The sequence below is a fragment of the Nicotiana sylvestris genome, chromosome 2 (assembly GCF_000393655.2).
Source record: "Nicotiana sylvestris chromosome 2, ASM39365v2, whole genome shotgun sequence".
NCBI lineage: Eukaryota > Viridiplantae > Streptophyta > Magnoliopsida > Solanales > Solanaceae > Nicotiana > Nicotiana sylvestris.
The window spans coordinates 162309855-162330117 of record NC_091058.1 but is presented as its reverse complement, the minus strand read 5'-3'; the positions used below and the strand labels follow the sequence as shown (position 1 = coordinate 162330117).

Sequence of the window (20263 nt, the reverse complement as noted above, 5' to 3'; positions counted from 1 at the left end):
TGCGGATGTGTATTGATTACCGGCAACTAAACAAGGTCACAATTAAGAACAAATATCCACTGCCAAAGATAGATGACTTGTTTGATCAATTGCAATGTGCTATGTGTTTTTCAAAGATTGACTTGCGGTCTGGGTATCATCAATTAAAGATAAGGGAACAAGACATTCCAAAAACAGCTTTCAGAACCCGGTATGGGCACTTTGAATTTATGGTGATGTCTTTTGGGATAACAAATGCCCCCGCAGCTTTCATGGACCTTATGAATAGGGTCTTCAAGCCCTTTCTAGACTCCTTTGTGATAGTGTTCATTGACGACATTCTGGTATATTCCCGAAGTCGGGAGGACCATGCTGACCATCTTAGGGCAATTTTGCAGACTCTTCAGCAACATCAATTGTATGCAAAATTTTCAAAATGTGAATTATGGCTTGAATCTGTTACGTTCTTGGTTCATGTCGTTTCCAGGGAAAGAATTATGGTTGATTCTCAGAAGGTTACAGCAGTGAAGAATTGGCCTAGACCTACCACTCCAACCGAAATCCGCAGCTTCTTGGGTTTAGCTGGGTACTATAGGAGGTTTGTGGAAGGGTTTTCTACTCTTGCCTCTCCATTGACCAAATTGATGCAGAAAGCAGTTAAATTCCAATGGTCCGATGCTTGTGAAAAGTGTTTTCAAGAATTGAAATCAAGGTTGACAACAACACCGGTATTAGCCCTGCCAGAGGGTACAAAGGTATTTGTGGTGTATTTCGATGCTTCAAGAGTCGGGTTCGGGTGTGTGCTGATGCAACATGGAAAGGTTATAGCCTACACTTCTAGGCAACTCAAGAATCATGAAAAGAACTATCCAACTCATGACTTAGAGCTTGCAGCGGTGGTGTTCGCACTAAATATTTGGCAACATTATCTATATGGGGTCCATGTGGATGTATTCACGGACCACAAGAGCCTTCAATATATTTTCAAGCAGAAGGAGTTGAATCTAAGGGAATGAAGATGACTAGAATTACTCAAGGACTATGACATTGATATTCTCTATTACTCGGGGAAGGCTAATGTTGTGGCAGACGCTCTTAATCGAAAATCCATGGGAAGTTTGACTCATTTGGAGGCATATCAGAGACCGTTAGCCAGGGAGGTTCACCAATTGGATAGTTTGGGAGTTCGCCTTGCAGACTCTAATGAAGGAGGAGTAATTGTACAAAATGGGGCTGAATCATCGCTCGTGGAAGAAGTGAAAGAGAAGCAATTTAATGATCCGTTGATAGCACAACTGAAGGAAGGGATTCATAAACACAAGACCACAACTTTTTCCGTTGGCATGAATGATGGTACCCTACGGTACCAAGATTGCCTGTGTGTTCCTGATATTGACGGTCTTCGAGAAAGGATCATGGCAGAGGCTCACACTTCTAGGTATTCCGTGCACCCAAGTTCTACAAAAATGTATCATAATCTCAAGGAAATTTATTGGTGGAACAACATGAAGAGGGATGTAGCGGATTTTGTGGCGAAATGTCCGAATTATCAACAAGTGAAGGCCGAACATCAAAGTCCCGGTGGATTGGCTTAATGCATAAAAATTCCAACGTGGAAATAGGAGATGATTACTATGGATTTTGTTGTAGGGTTGTCGTGCACTCCATGCAAATTTGACTCAATTTGGGTGATCGTGGATTAACTCACGAAATTAGCGCATTTCTTGCCAGTTAAATCTACCGACACAGCGGAACAGTATGCTCAGCTGTATATTAATGAAATAATCAGATTGCATGGCACTCCAGTCTCAATCATTTCAGATCGCGGGGCTCAGTTTACAACCCACTTTTGGAAGAAGTTTCAGCAAGGTTTGGGTACGCAGGTAAACCTTAGCACAACTTTTCATCCACAAACGATGGGCAAGTAGAGCGGACTATTCAGACGCTTGAAGACATGGTACGTGCTTGTACTATTCATTTCAAGGGTAGTTGGGATGACCATTTTCCGCTCATAGAATTTGCTTACAACAACAACTTCCATGCTAGTATCCAAATGGTACCATTCGAAGCATTGTATGGTAGGAGATGTAGGTCTCATTTCGGATGGTTCGAGGTTGGAGAAGCGGAATTGATAGGGCCGGACCTCATGTATCAGGCCATGGAGAAAGTCAAGCTTATTAAAGAAAGGTTGAAAACTGCTCAAAGTCGCCAAAAATCCTATTTGGATGTGCGTCACAGAGATTTGGATTTAAAAGAAGACGATTGGGTATTCTTGAAAGTTTCCCCTATGAAGGGTATCATGCGATTTGGAAGGAAGGGAAAATCAAGTCCGAGGTATGTCAGACCATACAAAATCATTTAGAGAATTGGTCAGGTGGCATACAAACTCAAGCTGCCACCCGAGATGTCATTGGTACACCCGGTCTTTCATGTGTCTATGTTAAGGAAGGTAGTAGGGGATCCGTCCACCATCGTGCCAGTTGAGACTATTGAGGTGAATGAAGAGTTACCATATGAAGAAGTACCAGTTGCCATTCTTGATAGGCAAGTTCGAAAACTGAGAAATAAGGAAATTGCATCCGTTAAAGTATTATGGCGGAACCAGCAAGTTGAGGAAGCCACTTGGGAAGCCGAGGAAGAAATGAGAAAGAAGTACCCACATTTGTTTGAATAGTTATATAATAGCTTTCATGCATTTGGTTCCTATAAACTCTTATCTTTTGATTTGATCTATGTTAAACTATTCCATTTTGATTATGTATGTTGCCTATGCGGCCATGGTTGGTGTTGAACAAGTTATGTTATGTCTATGGAATATGTATATGCTGTTAGGATATGTATCTGGGCCCTCTGACAGGTGGATAGTCCTAGTTACAAGGGAAACTCTACCGAAATTTTTGAAAAATTTGGGAGTTAGTCAAAATTTGGGAGTTAAAGATGTGTGAAAAAGGAGATAAGTTACTAAGTAATTGCGGATTGACTCCAATTATCATTCGAGGACGAATGATCCTAAGGGGGGGAGAATGTAAGGCCCCGAAAAATTTCGCTAAGCAACCTAGGATTTCGTGGTGCCATGTAGGCTTATTAAACTATTTTATGTGTTATTAACATGGTGGGCATCAATTGGATTTGTTAAATATGTGTACAAGTCTTATGGTAAGTAATTTGGGGTCCAAGGAAAGGCCTAAGTCTAAAGATAATTGGAAAAGTTCATAATAGGCTAAGATTTCAAATGAGTTCGCACAAGCCACCACTTTGAACGAGCCTATATAAGTAAATATAAGGTTTTATGTTATGACCTATTATATGAAATCTCTTCAAGTCTAGTTTCCAATTCTTCAAACCGTTCGTCATTTGGACATTCCTACACAAAGTTATGATTAAATTACCAAAGGCTGGAAAAATGCGATTCTGTGGTGAAATCTGCAATCGCAGATTTAACTCTGCAGACCGCAAAACCATTCTGTGATTGCAAAATGGTCGCAGAATGAAGCAGAACAGCCCAGTTCTGGGCAACGAGTTCTGCGATGAATCTGCGGCCCGCATACCCATTCTACGGTGGATTCTGCGATCGCATACTTGACATCGGAGGGTGAATTTTCTAATTTTTATAACCCGGTCCCATTTTAATATATAGGCTTTGGGGTTCATTTTGGGGTCATTTCTTACTGATTTTAAAGAGAGATGAGAGCATTTTAGAGAGGGAAGGAGGAACCCAACATTCAATCATCCAATCTTGCATCAATCTTCAAGAATCAAGGAACCCAATCACAAGTTCTTCATCTAAGAGGTAAGGTTCTATATCCTAGACTTTAATTTCGAGATTGGGGTATAAGGTAGGGTATTGAGGTATGATTCTTGGGTCTAATACTACTATGTATACATGCATGTACAAATTAGGTTTGTGAAAAGATTATTGAACATAAACAAGTAAAGATTGGGTTGGGGGATGAAGGAAACCTAGTAAAAGAGATTTGAAATCAAGATGCTCAGCTAGTATTTGATGAAATGCTCAAATGAGCTAAAACCATGAATACCTTGCTAATTTATGTTCAATTTTGATATGTATCAAAGTAGATTGGGATTGCTAGAATTTTCAGAACGTTGTAGTAACTTAAGGAAAACTTAAACAAGGTATGTATGGCTAAAACCCCCTTTTATTAGAAATTGAGCTCTGTTGCCATTTACGAAAGTGTGGTAAGAGCTGAATTGGTTAGTAGATTGATTGTTATTACGCATTAATTGATTTGCAATTATCTACACATATACGTGAAGGTTGTGCCTTAATGTGAGTAATGTACCATTCTTGATAACTAGAGAAGCATGAAGAATTCAATTATGTGTTGAAATGCTTAGGCTGCAAGCCAAGATCGAAACGGAGAATAATTCATGCTAGCTATGTGCTCACTTACCTGTTATTACAACTTGAATTTATGTATATGTCTATGATCACAACTTGTAAGATGAATATTGAAAATGGAAAACGAGGTGATAATGGTGGCCCTGAGTGCCCCGGGATTGATATGATATATGTGAAATAAAGATTCTGACGTGATGACTAATGTGAAAGGGATAATGCCTAGATAAGGCAACCTAGCCGATCAGGTCGAGATCGGACACCATGCCTCACACATGGTGGTAATGTGCTGATATTGAATTTCAGATAAGGGAAATGAAATATTGATTGAGAAATATGCCTCCAATGAGGTGACCTAGCTGGTCGGGTCGTGATCGGACTCCACTTAAGATAGCGGTGGCATTGAGAACAGTGATGAACATATGAAAGAGATGCCCCAAACTGAGTTTTGGAAATTATATGAAGGATTGCAAGAATTGCATATTTGATTTATTCACGTGACTTACTCGTACTTGCTTGATAGTTCTTTCTAGTAAAATGGTGTTTAGTTATACATACTAGTACTATTCCATGGTACTAACGTCCCTTTTGCCAGGGGCGCTACATTTTTTTTATGAATGTAGGTGGCTACATAGCGGAGCATCCTTCTTCTAAAGATCTTGGTAAGACCCCTTCTCCTTCGAGGGGCTATATTTCACATCTTCTTGTTTTGGACTTTTACTTTTGAGGTATAGCCGGGGCCTTGTTGCCGGCATTGCTGTCATGTCTTTCGTATCCTTACAGGCTCCATAGACGTTTGTGTGGGTTATGTATGGGTATTGGATAGGTCAATGGACCATGTTGTAACCTTGTACCCTTGCTTTCTTCTACAATATAACTGGTATGGAACCTTGGAAGTCATACACGTTTTAATGTTGTGATATGAAATGAACAAAGATGTTAAATGCACTACCTCTCCTAGTTTAAATAAAGGTAAGCATGACTTCCTTATTCTTACTGAGTCGGATAGATAGTGGTTGATAAGGCTTGCTCAGTTGGGTTCACTTGATTGAGCGCCGGTCGCGCTCCTAGATTTTGGGGCGTGACACCTCACCCCCACCAGACTCGACTATTTAATACCAACAATTAGCATGAAGCATTTAGTTCTGCAAATAAATGCATAGAACGTGGTGATGTTCGTTTGGGTATAGGGAAACCTAGTGGACTTTGGACAAGGCTATCTTAAAGGGTTATTATGTGGACAACAAAACTGACCCGGCTAGGTTTAACCATGATGCATGCACAATTTAAATAGAGTAAGGTTTCTATGGGGTTTTAGACTAGTACCCTTGAGCGGACAACTCAAGGGAAAAGGCACAGAACTGTCGACTGCGCCGCTGATCGACTAGTTTTACCGCAAATATGCATTTCCAAATTTAGGGGGTAATGATATAGGAAGAGCTCAACCACTCATTAAAAGCGTTGCTATAATATTTGTTTGGTACAAGTGGAGTATGATGTTGAGCATGATTATGCAATAATTAATAAAAACATGTTGACATGTATTTGCACGTTAAGATAGCGATAAATATTGCAATTTTATAATTTAAAGCAATAATGGAAGGAAACAAAAAAGATATGTCAGTTTTGAAAAATTTAAATGCTTAAATAAATTTAAACAAGTAATTGCACATAAGGGAGGTACAAATTTACAAGAACAGTCTGAAATGGTAAAAGCCTAAATATCCCCAACAGAGTCGCCATGTTGTTACGCCCCCCTTTTTTTCCCTTCTGTCAGAGAGGAGTCCGAGTTTCGATATTCATGGGGTGTAATGACTCATTTTCCTTTTGGGAATTGGTTATTTTAAAGAGTCGCCACCTAAAGATTTTAAGGTGCGTTAGGGAACCTATAAGGTTCAACTACAACTATGTTAGATAACCAGAGATAGGGTAAGAGCTTGAAATTATCCTAAGGGGAAGGTGTTAGGCACCCCTCAGGATCCACTAGTGTGGTTGCCGGCCAGATAGTTTTTGTGAATTTGTGCAATTAGCAAGTAATCAAATAAGGCTCAAATAAGAGGGGATTTAAGTTGAACACACAAGTGCAAACAATTATTGAAAGGCAGGGTTTTGAAATGAGTTATAATCTAAATGCTTGCAAATGTAAAAAGGGTCCTAGGTTTGTCCTAGGGGATACATATGGTATTAACGCACCGGTCATCATGTCCATATCTACCCTTCCCACCCTATTAAAGTATTAAAGCGAGGATTGGTCTCGACCTCTATTGTGTTCTATTACCCGTCCCATTCCTATAAGTTCTGGAGGAATTTAGGACTACTATTCCTATAAGGGGGAGGTTTTGGGCTGACTCTTGGGTTTAAAGGTAAAAAGGCTAAGGCGACATACAAAACACGTAGGACTGCAAAAGGTAAACATGTAAATAATTAGAATGCTCATGTATACCTCCGTAAATAATGCATATAAATAGCACGACTTAAACGCAATTAAGGTCTGAATTTAAAAAAAAAACTAAAAGCAGAGTTTGAGTCAGAACCAGATTCATTATATTACTCAGAAAAGAAGTCTGAATCATGCCTTCCTGGTGGTTGTAGCAGTTGGTAATTAAATAAAGGCAGATTCCAATTTTATTTGAGTAATTACCTAAGGCTTACTTAGGCGTAGTAGTGATGTCCTATGAGCATGATATCTATATTGATTAGGAATGTAGTGGAGCAGTGATTAATTTTAGACGGACAACTTGAGATCCTATAGACATGCTTTCTAACGGTATTAATTTAAGGCAGTCTTTGAAGACTTATTAAAGAAGCGGCAGATTAATTAACTAATCCAATTCAGAATAAACAACGTGAACTGAACGGCTTCTCCAACTAAACTGGTTTTAAGTTCTATAGGCATGATTTTATTATAGCTATTTAGATCCTATAGGCATGGTATCTAAGTATTAAAAGCTTACTTTCGACTTATAGGCATGATATCTATTATTATAGCTATTTAGATCCTATAGACATGGTTCTAATTGTGTGAAAGTAAAACATGCATAATTTATTTTAAACCAGAGCAGGTCCTATAGGCATGTTATCTAACAGACCATATTTGAATCAAAATTTACCCTATATGCATGTTATCTCCCCAATTTACCCACAATATATGGCTACCCACCCTTTTTCATTAATCATCCCGACATTGTTTACAAATTATTACAGACCAAATGATTGAATTACAAAAGAAGTGCAGAAATACGAAATTACAACCAAAGGAAGCCTGATCTTGACTTCCTTTCTGAGCTATGTAATGAACAACTCCAATGCCAATATTTCAAAGCCTTTCTCATACCTAGGTGTGTCAAAGTTCCCTAAGGACCTCAAGGGATCCCGGGCAATGCTCACACCCAGATTTGCATAACCAGACAGAATGAGTATAGTGTGGAAGGGACAACCTTTATGTGACCAAGTTCAGAGGGGACTCAAGGTTCCCAAAGCAAGGCTCACACAAGAGGGGCAGAAACTAGATTCTAAGAATATAGTGGAAGTGCAGAACACATGTTGAAAGAGATGTATTTAAAAAGCTGGACTGATAGCCCATTTTTAAAGCAATTAGTAACAGAGGTGATTGAAATCAATTGCAATAGTAAAATTCATAACTACACAGAATTAGTAGTCATACGAAGGGGTCCAAGGGATTTTGGGGAGTCACTTGTCTGTAAGCACATGACCGTAGTGGGGACCGGGTTTGGTCATGCACAACAATAGTTGATGCTGGCATGGTCACAAACCAGCCAAAAGAACACAAACTCATAGAGGGGATATGGGTTTGAGATTTATAAGATAGCAAGTACACAATCAAGTGACTGACAGAGTAAGATTCAAAACACACATAGGGGAAGCATTAATCTAAGGGAAAAAGGAACATATTACGGCATGCTAGTAATGTAACTTGACTGCAGAACCACAGGCAGAAGTTGACAAGAATGAGAGAAATTGGAACAATTAAGAAACATGTTGTTGTTGAAACTTTTAAAATTAACTAGGGCATACCAGTAGAGAAAAGTGAGGTGCAGAAAGGTAAAGCAAGAATGATTCCACAGTCTAGCCTTGGCTTTCAACCGGCTAGACAAAGCAGTAGCACAAGTAGTAGTAAAGGAAGAGAGAGATTTTGAGTGTGTGAGTGTGTTTTTGAGATCAATTGTTCGTGTGTTTAAAGAAGAGAAGGTAGGATATTAATAGTTTTGAAAACGAGTAAAGAATAAGGTAAAAAGTAAGGTTTTAATACAGACATGGAAACAATCACAATCAGAATCAATCAATACAAGTACTTCCCTTTAACCAGGGAATTACTGCTCAAATGGATACTAAAAGTGTCAAATAAAGGAAAGAAATTAGTTTGGGAGAGATTGATTCTTGCCATATAAGGGGGAAGCAAAAGTATGAAGTAAATAATTGAGTCTAAGTACAAAATATACTTAATTTTAGGACAAAATTCAGCAAGGTAAAAGATCATAGTAAATAAGGAAGGGAATCAATCAATTTTAAACAAATGGGTAAAAATTAGGGTTTATAAGGGAACCTTTTGCAATCAGTCGTAACATTGAGGAAATCAAGAATAATCAAGAAAGAATCATGACTCTGCACTTCAGCATATAAATAGAATGAACAGAAATATCAGACATACAAGGCCAAACGCATTGGCAAAAGAAACAACTGGATGCATACAAACATACAACAACAACAAGAGTAAGCTAAGGCTTAGTAGTCAAACAAGTCAAATAGCCAGGGCTCACACGTAGAGCCAAAGTAAAGAAATCAGTCAAACAGGTAAAGAGAGTCAGAAACAAGTAAAGATATCACAGTAACAAGTGAGGAAAACCTTTTAATAAATTAAGATTTCCATAATAGTAAGAACTCAGAATCAGATAAGTCAAACAGGGAAGAGGATTCAAACACAAAGAGCTTAATCGAAACAAGTATACACACAGATAAACAAAGGCATCTTCAGAACTCGGATAAAACCAAAACAATTAGGGTTTAACACGAGGAACCAGATGGAAGAAAAATATAATCAAATCATTTAAACAAAGTAAAACATTACCGAAAAATCGGAGAAGAGATCTTTGAAAAGAGTCTAAGAAAACCCTAGTTTGAAAACGAAGAGTCACTTTAAAAGAAAATAGAAAACCCTTTTTGGAAAACATCAAGAAGTTCATAACACGCACAGATCTAAAACAGATCTGAAAGAAAAATTGAAAAACCTCTTAGAGATAGGGTTTCAGAGAACCTATAAAAAGTGAGAAAGACTTTGAAAAGTTACCAATCTAGCCAGAAAAGTCAAGGATCTGTCTTGAACAGCCATGGATGGCCAGAAGGAGGCCATAAATAGAATTTGAACTAAGACTGGACTAGATCCCTTTGAGATCTGTCCATGGAATTACGAAAATAGGTAACCAGCAGATATATGAGACGAGTACACGCCTCAAATCGCCATGGGAGCGCATGAATTAGGTAGGGATTACAAGGGATTTGGGTGGAATTAGGTGGCGGTGGCTAGGGTTTATGTGAGGTTGCAGAGAGAATTGAGAGGAGAGGGATTCAAGGGTGGCGGGTGGTGAGAAATGAATTAGGTTAAGGGGTCATTTGTGTTTAATTATGGAAGGGTGAATGGTGGTCGTTAATCTGAATGATCAACGGCCTAGATTAAAAGGGTAGGTGGGGAATCCGGGTTTGGGTAGCGTTAAAATTGGGCTTAGGTCGGGTTTAATTCGGGATTGGGCTGGGGAATTGGGGTTTAATTTAGGCCAAAATTTAAATACAAATGGGTTGTTATTTAAATAGCCTATTTTCCCCTTTATTTAAATTATGAAAATATTAAATAATTTCTAAAAACTAAATTAAAGGGTCTAAAATGATTTATAACACATAATTAACAATTTAAAAATATAAACCTCAATTTTATGAACATAAGACACAATTAAACCTTAAAATGGCTAATACTGCAATTATGTGCAATTTAGCCTTAACAATAATAAATAAAATTGTAAAAATACGTAAAAATTATTTTAGCCATATTTTGTCATAAATATAGAAATCCCATTAATTATCAAAATAATAATTTTGGAAATAACCATTGGGGATTTTATGGATGAAAAAAAGGAAATAAATCAATTTAAAACTTTTAAAAATTATGGGAAAATAATAAAATACTTGGACATGCTTATATATGCATATATATGCTATTTTGAAAGTATTTTGCATATTGAAAATATATAGGAAAAAATTGGGTATCAACACCTATCCACACCGCCAGTTCTAGTCCCGCCAGAAACAGGACGATTTTTGCTACTTTATCTATCCATATTAGATGGAGCCTTCGGATGTGTTTTGGGATAACATGATGAGACAGGAAGAAAGGAGCAAGCCATATACTACCTGAGTAATAAATTCACACCTTATGAAGCATGGTATTCTCTCCTCGAACGCATTTGTTGTGTTTTGACCTAGACAGCCCAGAAGTTGAGGCATTACTTCTGTGCCTACACTACATACCTTATATCCAGGATGGATCCTCTGAAGTACATATTTCAGAAGCCCATGCCTACTGGGAAGTTGGCTAAATGGAAGATACCACTGAGTGAGTTCTACATCGTCTATGTAACTCAAAAGGCAGTCAAGGGACAAGCATTGGCAGATCACCTCGCTGAAAATCCGGTGGGAGGAGAATACGAACCCTTGAAAATGTATTTTCCTAATGAAGAAGTATCATTCGTAGGAGAAGACATTACTGAACCATATTATGTTTGGAGGATGTTCTTCGATAGGGCCGCAAATTTCAAAGGAGTAGGCATTAGAGCAGTTTTGGTGTCAGAAATGGGCCGGCATTATCCCGTATATGCTAAATTCAGATTTCCCTGCACCAACAACATGGTAGAATATGAAGCCTGCATACTAGGGCTCAACATGGCAGTTGACATGAATATTCAGGAGTTGTTAGTGATTGGCGATTCAAATTTGCTTGAGCACCAGGTGCAAGAAGAATGGGCTATGAAGAATTCCAAGATATTGCCATATCTGCACCATTTGCATGAATTGAAAAGGAGGTTGACAAAGATAGAATTCCGACATGTTCCCAGAATCCAGAATGAGTTTGCCAACGCATTAGCCACTTTGTCATCAATGATACAACATCTAGACAAGAACTATATTGATCCCATTCCGGTGAGGATCCATAATCAGCCGACATATTGTGCACATGTCGAGGAAGAAGCAGATGGAAAACCTTGGTTCCATGACATTAAGGAGTTCTTATCAAAAGGATAATATCCTGAGCATGCAAATCACATTCAGAAACGCACACTCCGGAGGTTGTCAAATCATTCTTCCACAACGGAGGGAACTTGTAGAGAAGAACTCCGGATTTGGGTTTGCTAAGGTATGTCGAAGCAAAGGAAGCTTCTATGCTACTTGAGGATGTGCATGTTGGGACATGTGGCCCACACATGAATGGCTTCGTTCTAGCCAAGAAGATACTCAAGGCATGTTACTTTTGGTGACCATGGAGACGGATTGTATTCAGTATGTCCGCAAATGCTTTCTATGTCAAGTACATGACGACATGATAAAAGTGCCATCAAACGAGCTCAATGCAACAATCTCACCTTGGCCATTCGCCGCCTAGGGAATGGATGTTATTGGTTCAATTGAGCCCACGGCTTCAAACGGACACCGATTTATTTTGGTAGCCATTGACTACTTCACAAAATGAGTGGAAGCTGCATCTTACAAAGCTGTAACCATGAAGGTCGTCGCAAATTTTGTCAATGATCGTATCGTCTGCCGATTTGGGGTTCCTGAGTCCATTATCACTGACAACGCCGCCAACCTCAATAGTGATCTGATGAAAGCTATATATGAAACCCTCAAAAGCAAGCACAAGATTTCCACCACCTACAGACCCCAAATGAATGGAGCCGTAGAAGCCGCCAACAAAAACATTAAGAAGATACTAAGGAAAATGGTAGAGAATCACAAGCAGTGGCATGAAAAGTTACCTTTTTCTCTATTATGGTACCACACCATAGTTCGCAAGTCAATCGGGGCAACCCCCTACAAGATGGTTTATGGTACCGAGACAGTCATCCCAGTCAAGGTAGAGATTCCTTCTTTAAGAGTCATACAGGAAGCTGAACTCAGCGATGCAGAATGGGTAAAAAGTCGCTATAAACAATTGGCCCTTATCGATGGAAAGACGATGAACGCAGTATGTCACGGCCAACTCTATCAGAACAGAACGTCCAAAGCTTTCAACAAAAGGGTCAAACCAAGGTAGTTTGCACCAGGACAGCTGGTATTAAAGAAGATTTTTCCACACGAAGATGAAGCCATAGGGAAATTCTCTCCCAACTGGCAAGATCCGTACATGGTTCACACAGTACTAATAGGAGGAGAACTCATACTTGCAGAGATGGATGGAGATATCTGGCCAAAACCAATCAATTCAAACGCAGTCAAGAGATACTATGCTTAGATTATTTCACATTTTCCTTTCTGATGTAATTGAACTATGCTTGACCTGATTCCCGTTTAAGAGGGGATACATAGGCAGCCTTATGGGTTCGGTCATATCATAATAAAATTTTCATTTTCCCCAAAATCAGAACTAGGGAAGAATTTTGAGGAGGGTCCTCAAAATTCTGGAGCAAGTTCAGCCAGCCACATCACATGCCAGCAAGTCAGTCATCAGTCAAGAACTGGGGTAGAATTTTGAGAAGGATTCCCAAAATTTCGAAGAAGATTCAGCAAGGTCTGCCGTCCGTAAACGGTTAAAATCATCTACCAAATTGGGGCATAATTTTGAGGAGGACCCTCAAAATTCCAATATAAGAGAGCTGCAATGCCTTTGAAATGTGTCACAGTCGCTAGTTCATCAAAAGTTACTTGATATATCAATACACTTCCAAAATAATTCCATTTTTTATTATCAATGAATGCATATTTTCAAAAATTCTATTTTTCACAACGGTCAGGTGTCGGGCCCCCTTTTTTCCACTTCGCATCGGAAAATTGGGTTTATGATATTTTGTGTATAGGACAACTCATTCCTTTTGGGAACTGGGTTTTGTATTTGAAGAGTCGCCACCTAATGATTTAAGGTACATTAGGACACCTATAGGGTTCATTTCTAAGTTTGTTTGATAACCAGAGATAGGGTGAGGGCTTGAAATTATCCTAAGGGGAAGGTGTTAGGCACCACTCAGGATCCACTAGTGTGGTTCCTGGACAGATAGTTTTGTGAATTTTGTACAATTAGCATATAGACAAGTGTAGGATCAAATAGTAGGGGATTTAGGTTTAAACACATAAGAGCTTGAAAGAACAATTATTAAAAGGCGAAATTTGAAAAGAAGTCACAATTCTACAAATACTTGAGAATATAAAAGAAAAGGGGGGGGGAGTCCTAGGTTTATTTATAATATGGAACACATCAATGCGGTACCTGGTATGACACTCATCAGAAGAGGGGATACACGTGGTATTAGCGCACTGATCATCATATCCATATCTACCCTTCCCACCCCATTAATGTATTAAAGCACGGATTGGTCTCGACCTCTATTTCATGTTATTACCCATCCCATTCCTATCAGTCACGGAGGAACTTAGGACTATTATACCTATAAGAGGGAGGATTTTAGGCTGACTCTTGAGTTTTTAAAGGTAAAAGACTAAGGCGACATTCAAAGCACATAGGATTGCACATTAGGGGAAACATATAAACAACTAAGAGGCTCATATATACCTCCTCAAGTAAAGCATATAAATAGCATGACTTGAATACATTTAGGGTCGGAATTTAAAGTACTAAGGCAGGGGAGTTTTAATTGTTAAAGCAGACCAATTTATTACATAACTCCGATAAGAAGTCCAAATCAGGCCTGCCTGTTGGTTGTAGCAGTTGCTAATTAAACAAAGGCGGATTTAGTTTTGTTGTTATTACCTAAGGCTTGCCTAAGTGTGTATTGGTGATGTCCTATAAGCATGATGTCTATTACTGATTAAGAATGCAGCAAAGCAGTGACAATTTTAAACGAGCGATTTGGATCCTATATGCATTCTATTTAAACCGTATTAATAAAAGTATAGGTTGTTTAAAACTGATTCAGAACAGTACGAGTCAAACTGATTTTTAAACTTGTCTGGTTTCAGATCCTATAGGCATGATCTCTATTATTGCTGATTATTAATTCTTATAGACATGATATCTAGTTGAACGTGAAATGAAGCAGGCAGGACTTACTTGAAATTCATATAGGCATGGGTTTTATGAAAAACACTAATTTTAATCTTATAGACATGACGTCTGATTATAGCCATTTAGATCATATGGGCATGGTGTCTAAGTGTGGTAATATAATATGCAGAGTTCATTAAACAAGTCCTATAGGCATGTTCTCTGTCTTTGTGAAAGTGGAGCATGCAAAACTTGAATTAAAGTAGAACAGATCCTATAAGCATAGTGTCTACCCTTCTAATAGCTAAACATGCATAGTTATCCCATCCTTTTAACTAGTCAACCCCAACATTTGTTAAATTATTACAGACCAAGTACTGAATTACAACAGAAAAGTGCAACATAAGAAGTTACAACCATAGGAAGCCTGATTCTGACTTCCTCTCTGAGTTATGGAATAAACCACATCAAATGCCACTTGTTTCAAAGCCTTTCTCAGACTGGGTGTGTCAAAGTTCCCTAAGGGTATCAAGGGACCCCGAGCAGTACTTACACCCAGGTTTGCATAAACAGATAGAGATGAGGGTAGTGTGGAGGGGCCAGCCCTTATGTGTCCAAGTTCAGAGGGAGATCAAGGGTCCCATAGCAAGGCTCACCCAAGAGGGGCAGAACTTAGATTCTAAGAGTATAATGGAAGTGCAGAAAAAGAAATTTATTTAAAACTGGGTGAGAATAGTAAGGAATAAGGGTGATTTGAATATAGTAGTAGTAAAACTTGAACTACACAGAATCAGTAATTGCACAAAGGGGTTAGGCATTTTAGGAATAAATAGCATGAAGAAAAGGACCCTAGGAAGGGTCAGGTTCTGACATACACAACAATAGATGATGTTTACATGCCCACAAACTAGCCAGAGAACACAAACGCATAGGGTGATATGGGGGTTTGGGATTCATGACTCAGCAAATCACATAACAAGTGACTGACATAGTACATACATATGGAAAAACATTAATTTAGATGGGGAGGGAGCAGATTGCAGCATGCTTAGTAATGTAACCTGATTCCATAAACATAAACAGAAGCAGGCAAGAGTGAAGGAAACTAAAATAGCTAAAGAAACATGTTGTTGTTGATGCTTGAAGATTAACTAGGACATACCAGTAAGAAGCAAAGTGCAGAAAGAAAAAGTAAGCAAATTTTCATAGCCTAGCCTTGGCTTCAGCTGGCTAGACAAAGTAGTAGCACAAGTAATAGTAGAGAAAAGAGAGACTTTTGAGTGAAGTGTGTGTTCTGAACTCAGATGGTTTGTCTCTTTGAAATAAAAGAGGGTGAATATTTATAGTTTTGAAAACAGGTGAAGAATAAGGTAATAAGTAAAGTCTTAACACAAACATGGAAACAATCACAAGTCAGAAACCCAAGTGATTCCTTTTAATTAAGGAATCCATGTTTAATGGGTAGCAGCATGTCTAATTAGCATTAAATAGATGAGTAGAAATTAGGGCTCTTAAAAGAAAAGCTTTTGCAATCAGTCACAAGACCAAGATCAATCAAGGAAGAAACATGATTCTGCACTTCAGTATATAAATATAGTGAACAGAAGCATCAGACCTGTGAGGCCAAGCACATTGGCAAAGGAAACAACATACAATAGTAGCAGAAATAAGCATAGGATTCAGTAGTGAACAAAGTTAGATAGTCATGGCTCACACGTATAGCCAAAGTGAAGAAGAGATTCTAAATAAGTAAAGGTCTCATAGTAACAAGTGAGGAAACCTTTTAAGAAATTAGGGTTTCAACAATAGTCGAGTTAAAAAGATAGTGAAACTCAGAATTAGATAGGGCACAGAAAAGAAAAGAGAGTCTGAAAAAAGAAAACTTTAATCGAGTCAAGTATACTTTCAAAGAAGCAATCTCATACCAAAAGACCTAGGGTTTTCCACAATAATCTAGTTTAAAAGATGGTAAAACTCAGAATAAAATAAGTCAAACAAGAACGAAGAACTTAGTCGAGCAAGTACACATTCAAACATGCAGTTTCAGAACTCGGATAAGACAAAAAGGAACTAGGGTTTTAACATGCTGACTCAAGTAGAAGGAAAGCATATCAAGAAGTTTGAACATAGTAAAACCATAAAACAACATCAAGAATCAAAGAAGAGATTTTTGAAAAGAGATGTTAAGAGAAACCCTAATCGGAGAAAATGAAGGGTCGTTTTGAAAGAAAAGTTGAAGAACTTTCGAGAAAGCACTTAAAACATTCATAGCAAGTACAGATCTAAAGTATATTTGAAATAAAAATCAAAAGATCTTAAAGATTACGGTTTCGAAAACCCCGAAAAGGTGAGAAACACCTTGAAAGTTTCCGATCTAACCAGGAAAGTCAAGGATCTACCTTGAAAGGCCATGAATGGCCGGAGAAAGGTCATGACAGGCCGAAGAAAAGCCATGAACAGAAGTCGAACAAGGACTGGACCAGATTCCCTCGAGGTCTGGCCATAAAATCATAGAAACAAGCACCCAGGAGCCGTAGGAGGCTGATACATATCTCAAATGACCATGAGAGACCATGGATTAAGCAGGGGTTGAAGTAGATTAGGGTGGGGTTAGATGGCGGTGGCTAGGGTTCTTGAGAAGTTTCAGAGAGAGTTGAGAGAGAAAGGGGATTCAAAGACGGCGGGTGTAGAGAAATGATTTATGTTTATGGGTCGTTCAGGGTTAAAAAAGGAAAGGGAGGACGGTGGCCGTTGATCTAAATGATCAACAGCTAGGATCAAAGGGGTTAGGTGGGGAATCAAACTTGGGTCATTTAAATGGGTTAGGGGTAGGGTTTGAGTTGCAATTGGGCTAGAAAATTAGGTTTGATTTGGGCTCAATTTTAGGCTGAAATTGAAAGCCAATCTGGCTAGATTTTAAATCACTATTTTTCCATATTTATTTTATAAAAATAGTAAATTAATTTTGGAAAATAAATTAAAAGAATTAAAATGATTTATAACATATAATTAATAGTTTAAAAATATAGGACTTGATTTTATGAATATAAACACAATTAAATCTTGAAAGAGTCTAATATTGCAATTACCTGCAATTTAGCTTAAAAATACTAAATAAATTTGTAAAAATATGCAAAATTACCTTAAGTATATTCTAACATAAATATGAAAGTCCAATAAATTAATTACCAAAATAATAATTTTGGAAATAGTTATTATGTTTTTATGGATAAAAGAGGGGAAAAAATTAATTTTAAAAACATTTAAAAATTATGAAAAAAATAATAAAACACTTGGATATGCTCACATATGCATATATATGTCATTTTGAAGTTATTTTGCATAATGAAGAATATATAGGGAAAAATTGGGTAACAACAACTGCCCCTCTTTACCCGGGAAGGATGAAAGACTTGTCGAGTACAGATATGATGGCCAATTTTGACCGAACGAAATGATTCGAAGAAGATAGGCCGAACCCTAGCTTTTGAGCTGCCTACATATCCCTAGTTTTACAGGAATCAGGCCATATGTAGTTCATGATCCATCAGCGGAGTATGCCGATGGAGACCTTCCAAGAACGGATGCAATATCCAAGACGGGGTGAGTGGGCGGCTTGTGTTAATGGTTAAGGTTTGATATGACTACGGGAACAGGAGCGGGCTTGCTCCTGCTAGGATGGTCGTTGCTTGCCGATGTACGTGCAATTAGAAACAATACATGCATATATTGTGCATAAATTTAAACATGATGCAAATTCCCGTTGGACCATGAATGTTGTCTTTGGACTATTAGGATGACGTCATTTAGACCATGATGTCCTGGGCCATCAAGCGTACAATAAAGGATTCGCAGGCCATGAAATAATGCTCTCAGACTATGAGGATGATGCCTCCGAACCATAATGCATTTGAATAATGATATGCAAAAGATTAAAAGGGATCCTCAGGCCATAACATGGTGTTCTTAGGCTATGAAGTTGATGCCTCCGAACGATGACGCCTTCGGATAATTTGGCGAACTTTCAGCCCATGAGATGCAGTGAGGTAATGTTTAGCCTTATGCAAGGATGAAGGCTGTGCAATGAAAATGTAGATGGAGGTAAAGCTTAACCTCGGTAGGCAGAATGGTAGCCTTATGCTAGGCAAAAATGAAAATAGAGACAGTGTTTAGTCTCGGAAGGTAGAATGTTATCCTTACGCAATGCAAAAATGTAGATGGAGACAGCGTTTAGTCTCGGAAAATAGAACGGTAGCCTTATCCAATGCCAAATGCAGATGGAGGTAGAGCTTAACCTTCGAAGGTAAAATGGTAGCCTTATGCAATGAAAAAATGCTGATGGAGACAGCATTTAGTCTCGGAGGGAAGAATGGTAGCCTTATGCAATGCAAAAATGCAGATGGAGACAACATTTAGTCTCAGAAGGTAGAATGGTAGTCTTATGTAATGCAAAAATGTAGATGGAGACAACGTTTAGTCTCGGAAGGCAGAATGGTAGCCTTATGCAAAAAAAATGTAGATGGAGACAACGTTTAGTCTCGTAAGGCAGAATGGTAGCCTTATGCAATGCAAAAATGCAGATGGAGACAGCATTTAGTCTTGGAAGGCCGAATAGTAGCCTTATGCAATGCAAAAATGCATATGGAGACAGCGTTTAGTCTCGGAAGGTAGAATGGTTGCCTTATGCAATGCAAAAATACAAATGGAGATAACGTTTAGTCTCGGATGGCAAAATGGTAGCCTTATGCAAGAAAAAATGCAGATGGAAACATCATTTAGTCTCGAAAGGCAGAATGGTAGCCTTATGCAAGAAATAAAATGGCAAATGGTAGTAGAGCATTCTTAGCTGATAGCAGATTGCGACATTGGGATTGATGGGGACATTGTGACATGTGGAATATCATTGGTGTGTGCAGATAGTAAAGGTTGGTAAGTGCAATAGTTCTGAGAGTTGTGTTCCTGAATAGTGTTTGTCCCATAGGTGTATAGTATGTTTGATGATTTCGCAATCCAAGTGCCTGCATCCAAAGAAAAATCGTGAGTTTTGTAATGGGGGGAGGTTAGTTCGTATCCCCGCTGGCTTTGCTTGACCTGCTCGGCTTCAATCTGGTGATATTGTTTGTATCATTGGGGTAGGGTTGCTAAACAAAGTAGTTTTGATAATAAACATGCATGATTTTGTAAACGTATGACATAAGTATATAATAAAAGCTTTATATGAACCGACAACTATGACGTGATTCGGGACATTGCAACCTCTCTTGCTACGGAATTTTGAGGGTCCCCCTCAAAATTCTGCCCCAGTTTGATGGGTTGACATTTCTTACTGATGTTCATGCAGCGATTGGCTGAAATTAGTTCGGAATTTTGAGGGTCCTCCTCAAAATTCTGTCCTAGTTTCCAATTGCGGAGGGAAAATGAAATTTCATTGAATTGTGACAGAACCCATAGGGCTGCCTACGTATCCCCTCTTAAACGGGAATCAGGTCAGGCGTAGTTCAACGCATCGACAAATTCATTCTGGACTCTAGAAACATGTTGGAACTCCGTCTTCGTGAACCTTTTCCTCAGTTCATGTACATGATGCAGATACGAGAGTATCTTGGAGTTCTTGGTTGCCCATTCTTCTCGTACCTGATGTATAAGCAAGTCTAAATCTCCAATGACTAGCAGCTCCTGCAGGTTCTTGTCAATGGCCATTTTGAGGC

General features: G+C 38.5%; 2 protein-coding genes across 2 annotated transcripts; both read left to right on the top strand.

Moving 5' to 3' along the window:
• The first annotated feature begins 1088 nt into the window (after positions 1-1088).
• LOC138885891 (uncharacterized) lies at positions 1089-1574 on the top strand. Its single transcript, XM_070166887.1, has one exon. It carries the CDS (start codon positions 1089-1091, stop codon positions 1572-1574), a length of 486 nt encoding a protein of 161 aa, XP_070022988.1.
• Positions 1575-2137: 563 nt separating this feature from the next.
• On the top strand, positions 2138-19987 carry LOC138885890 (uncharacterized). Its single transcript, XM_070166885.1, has 3 exons — positions 2138-2313; positions 2425-2631; positions 19897-19987. Exons 1-3 carry the CDS (start codon positions 2138-2140, stop codon positions 19985-19987), a joined length of 474 nt encoding a protein of 157 aa, XP_070022986.1.
• Positions 19988-20263: the final 276 nt, after the last annotated feature.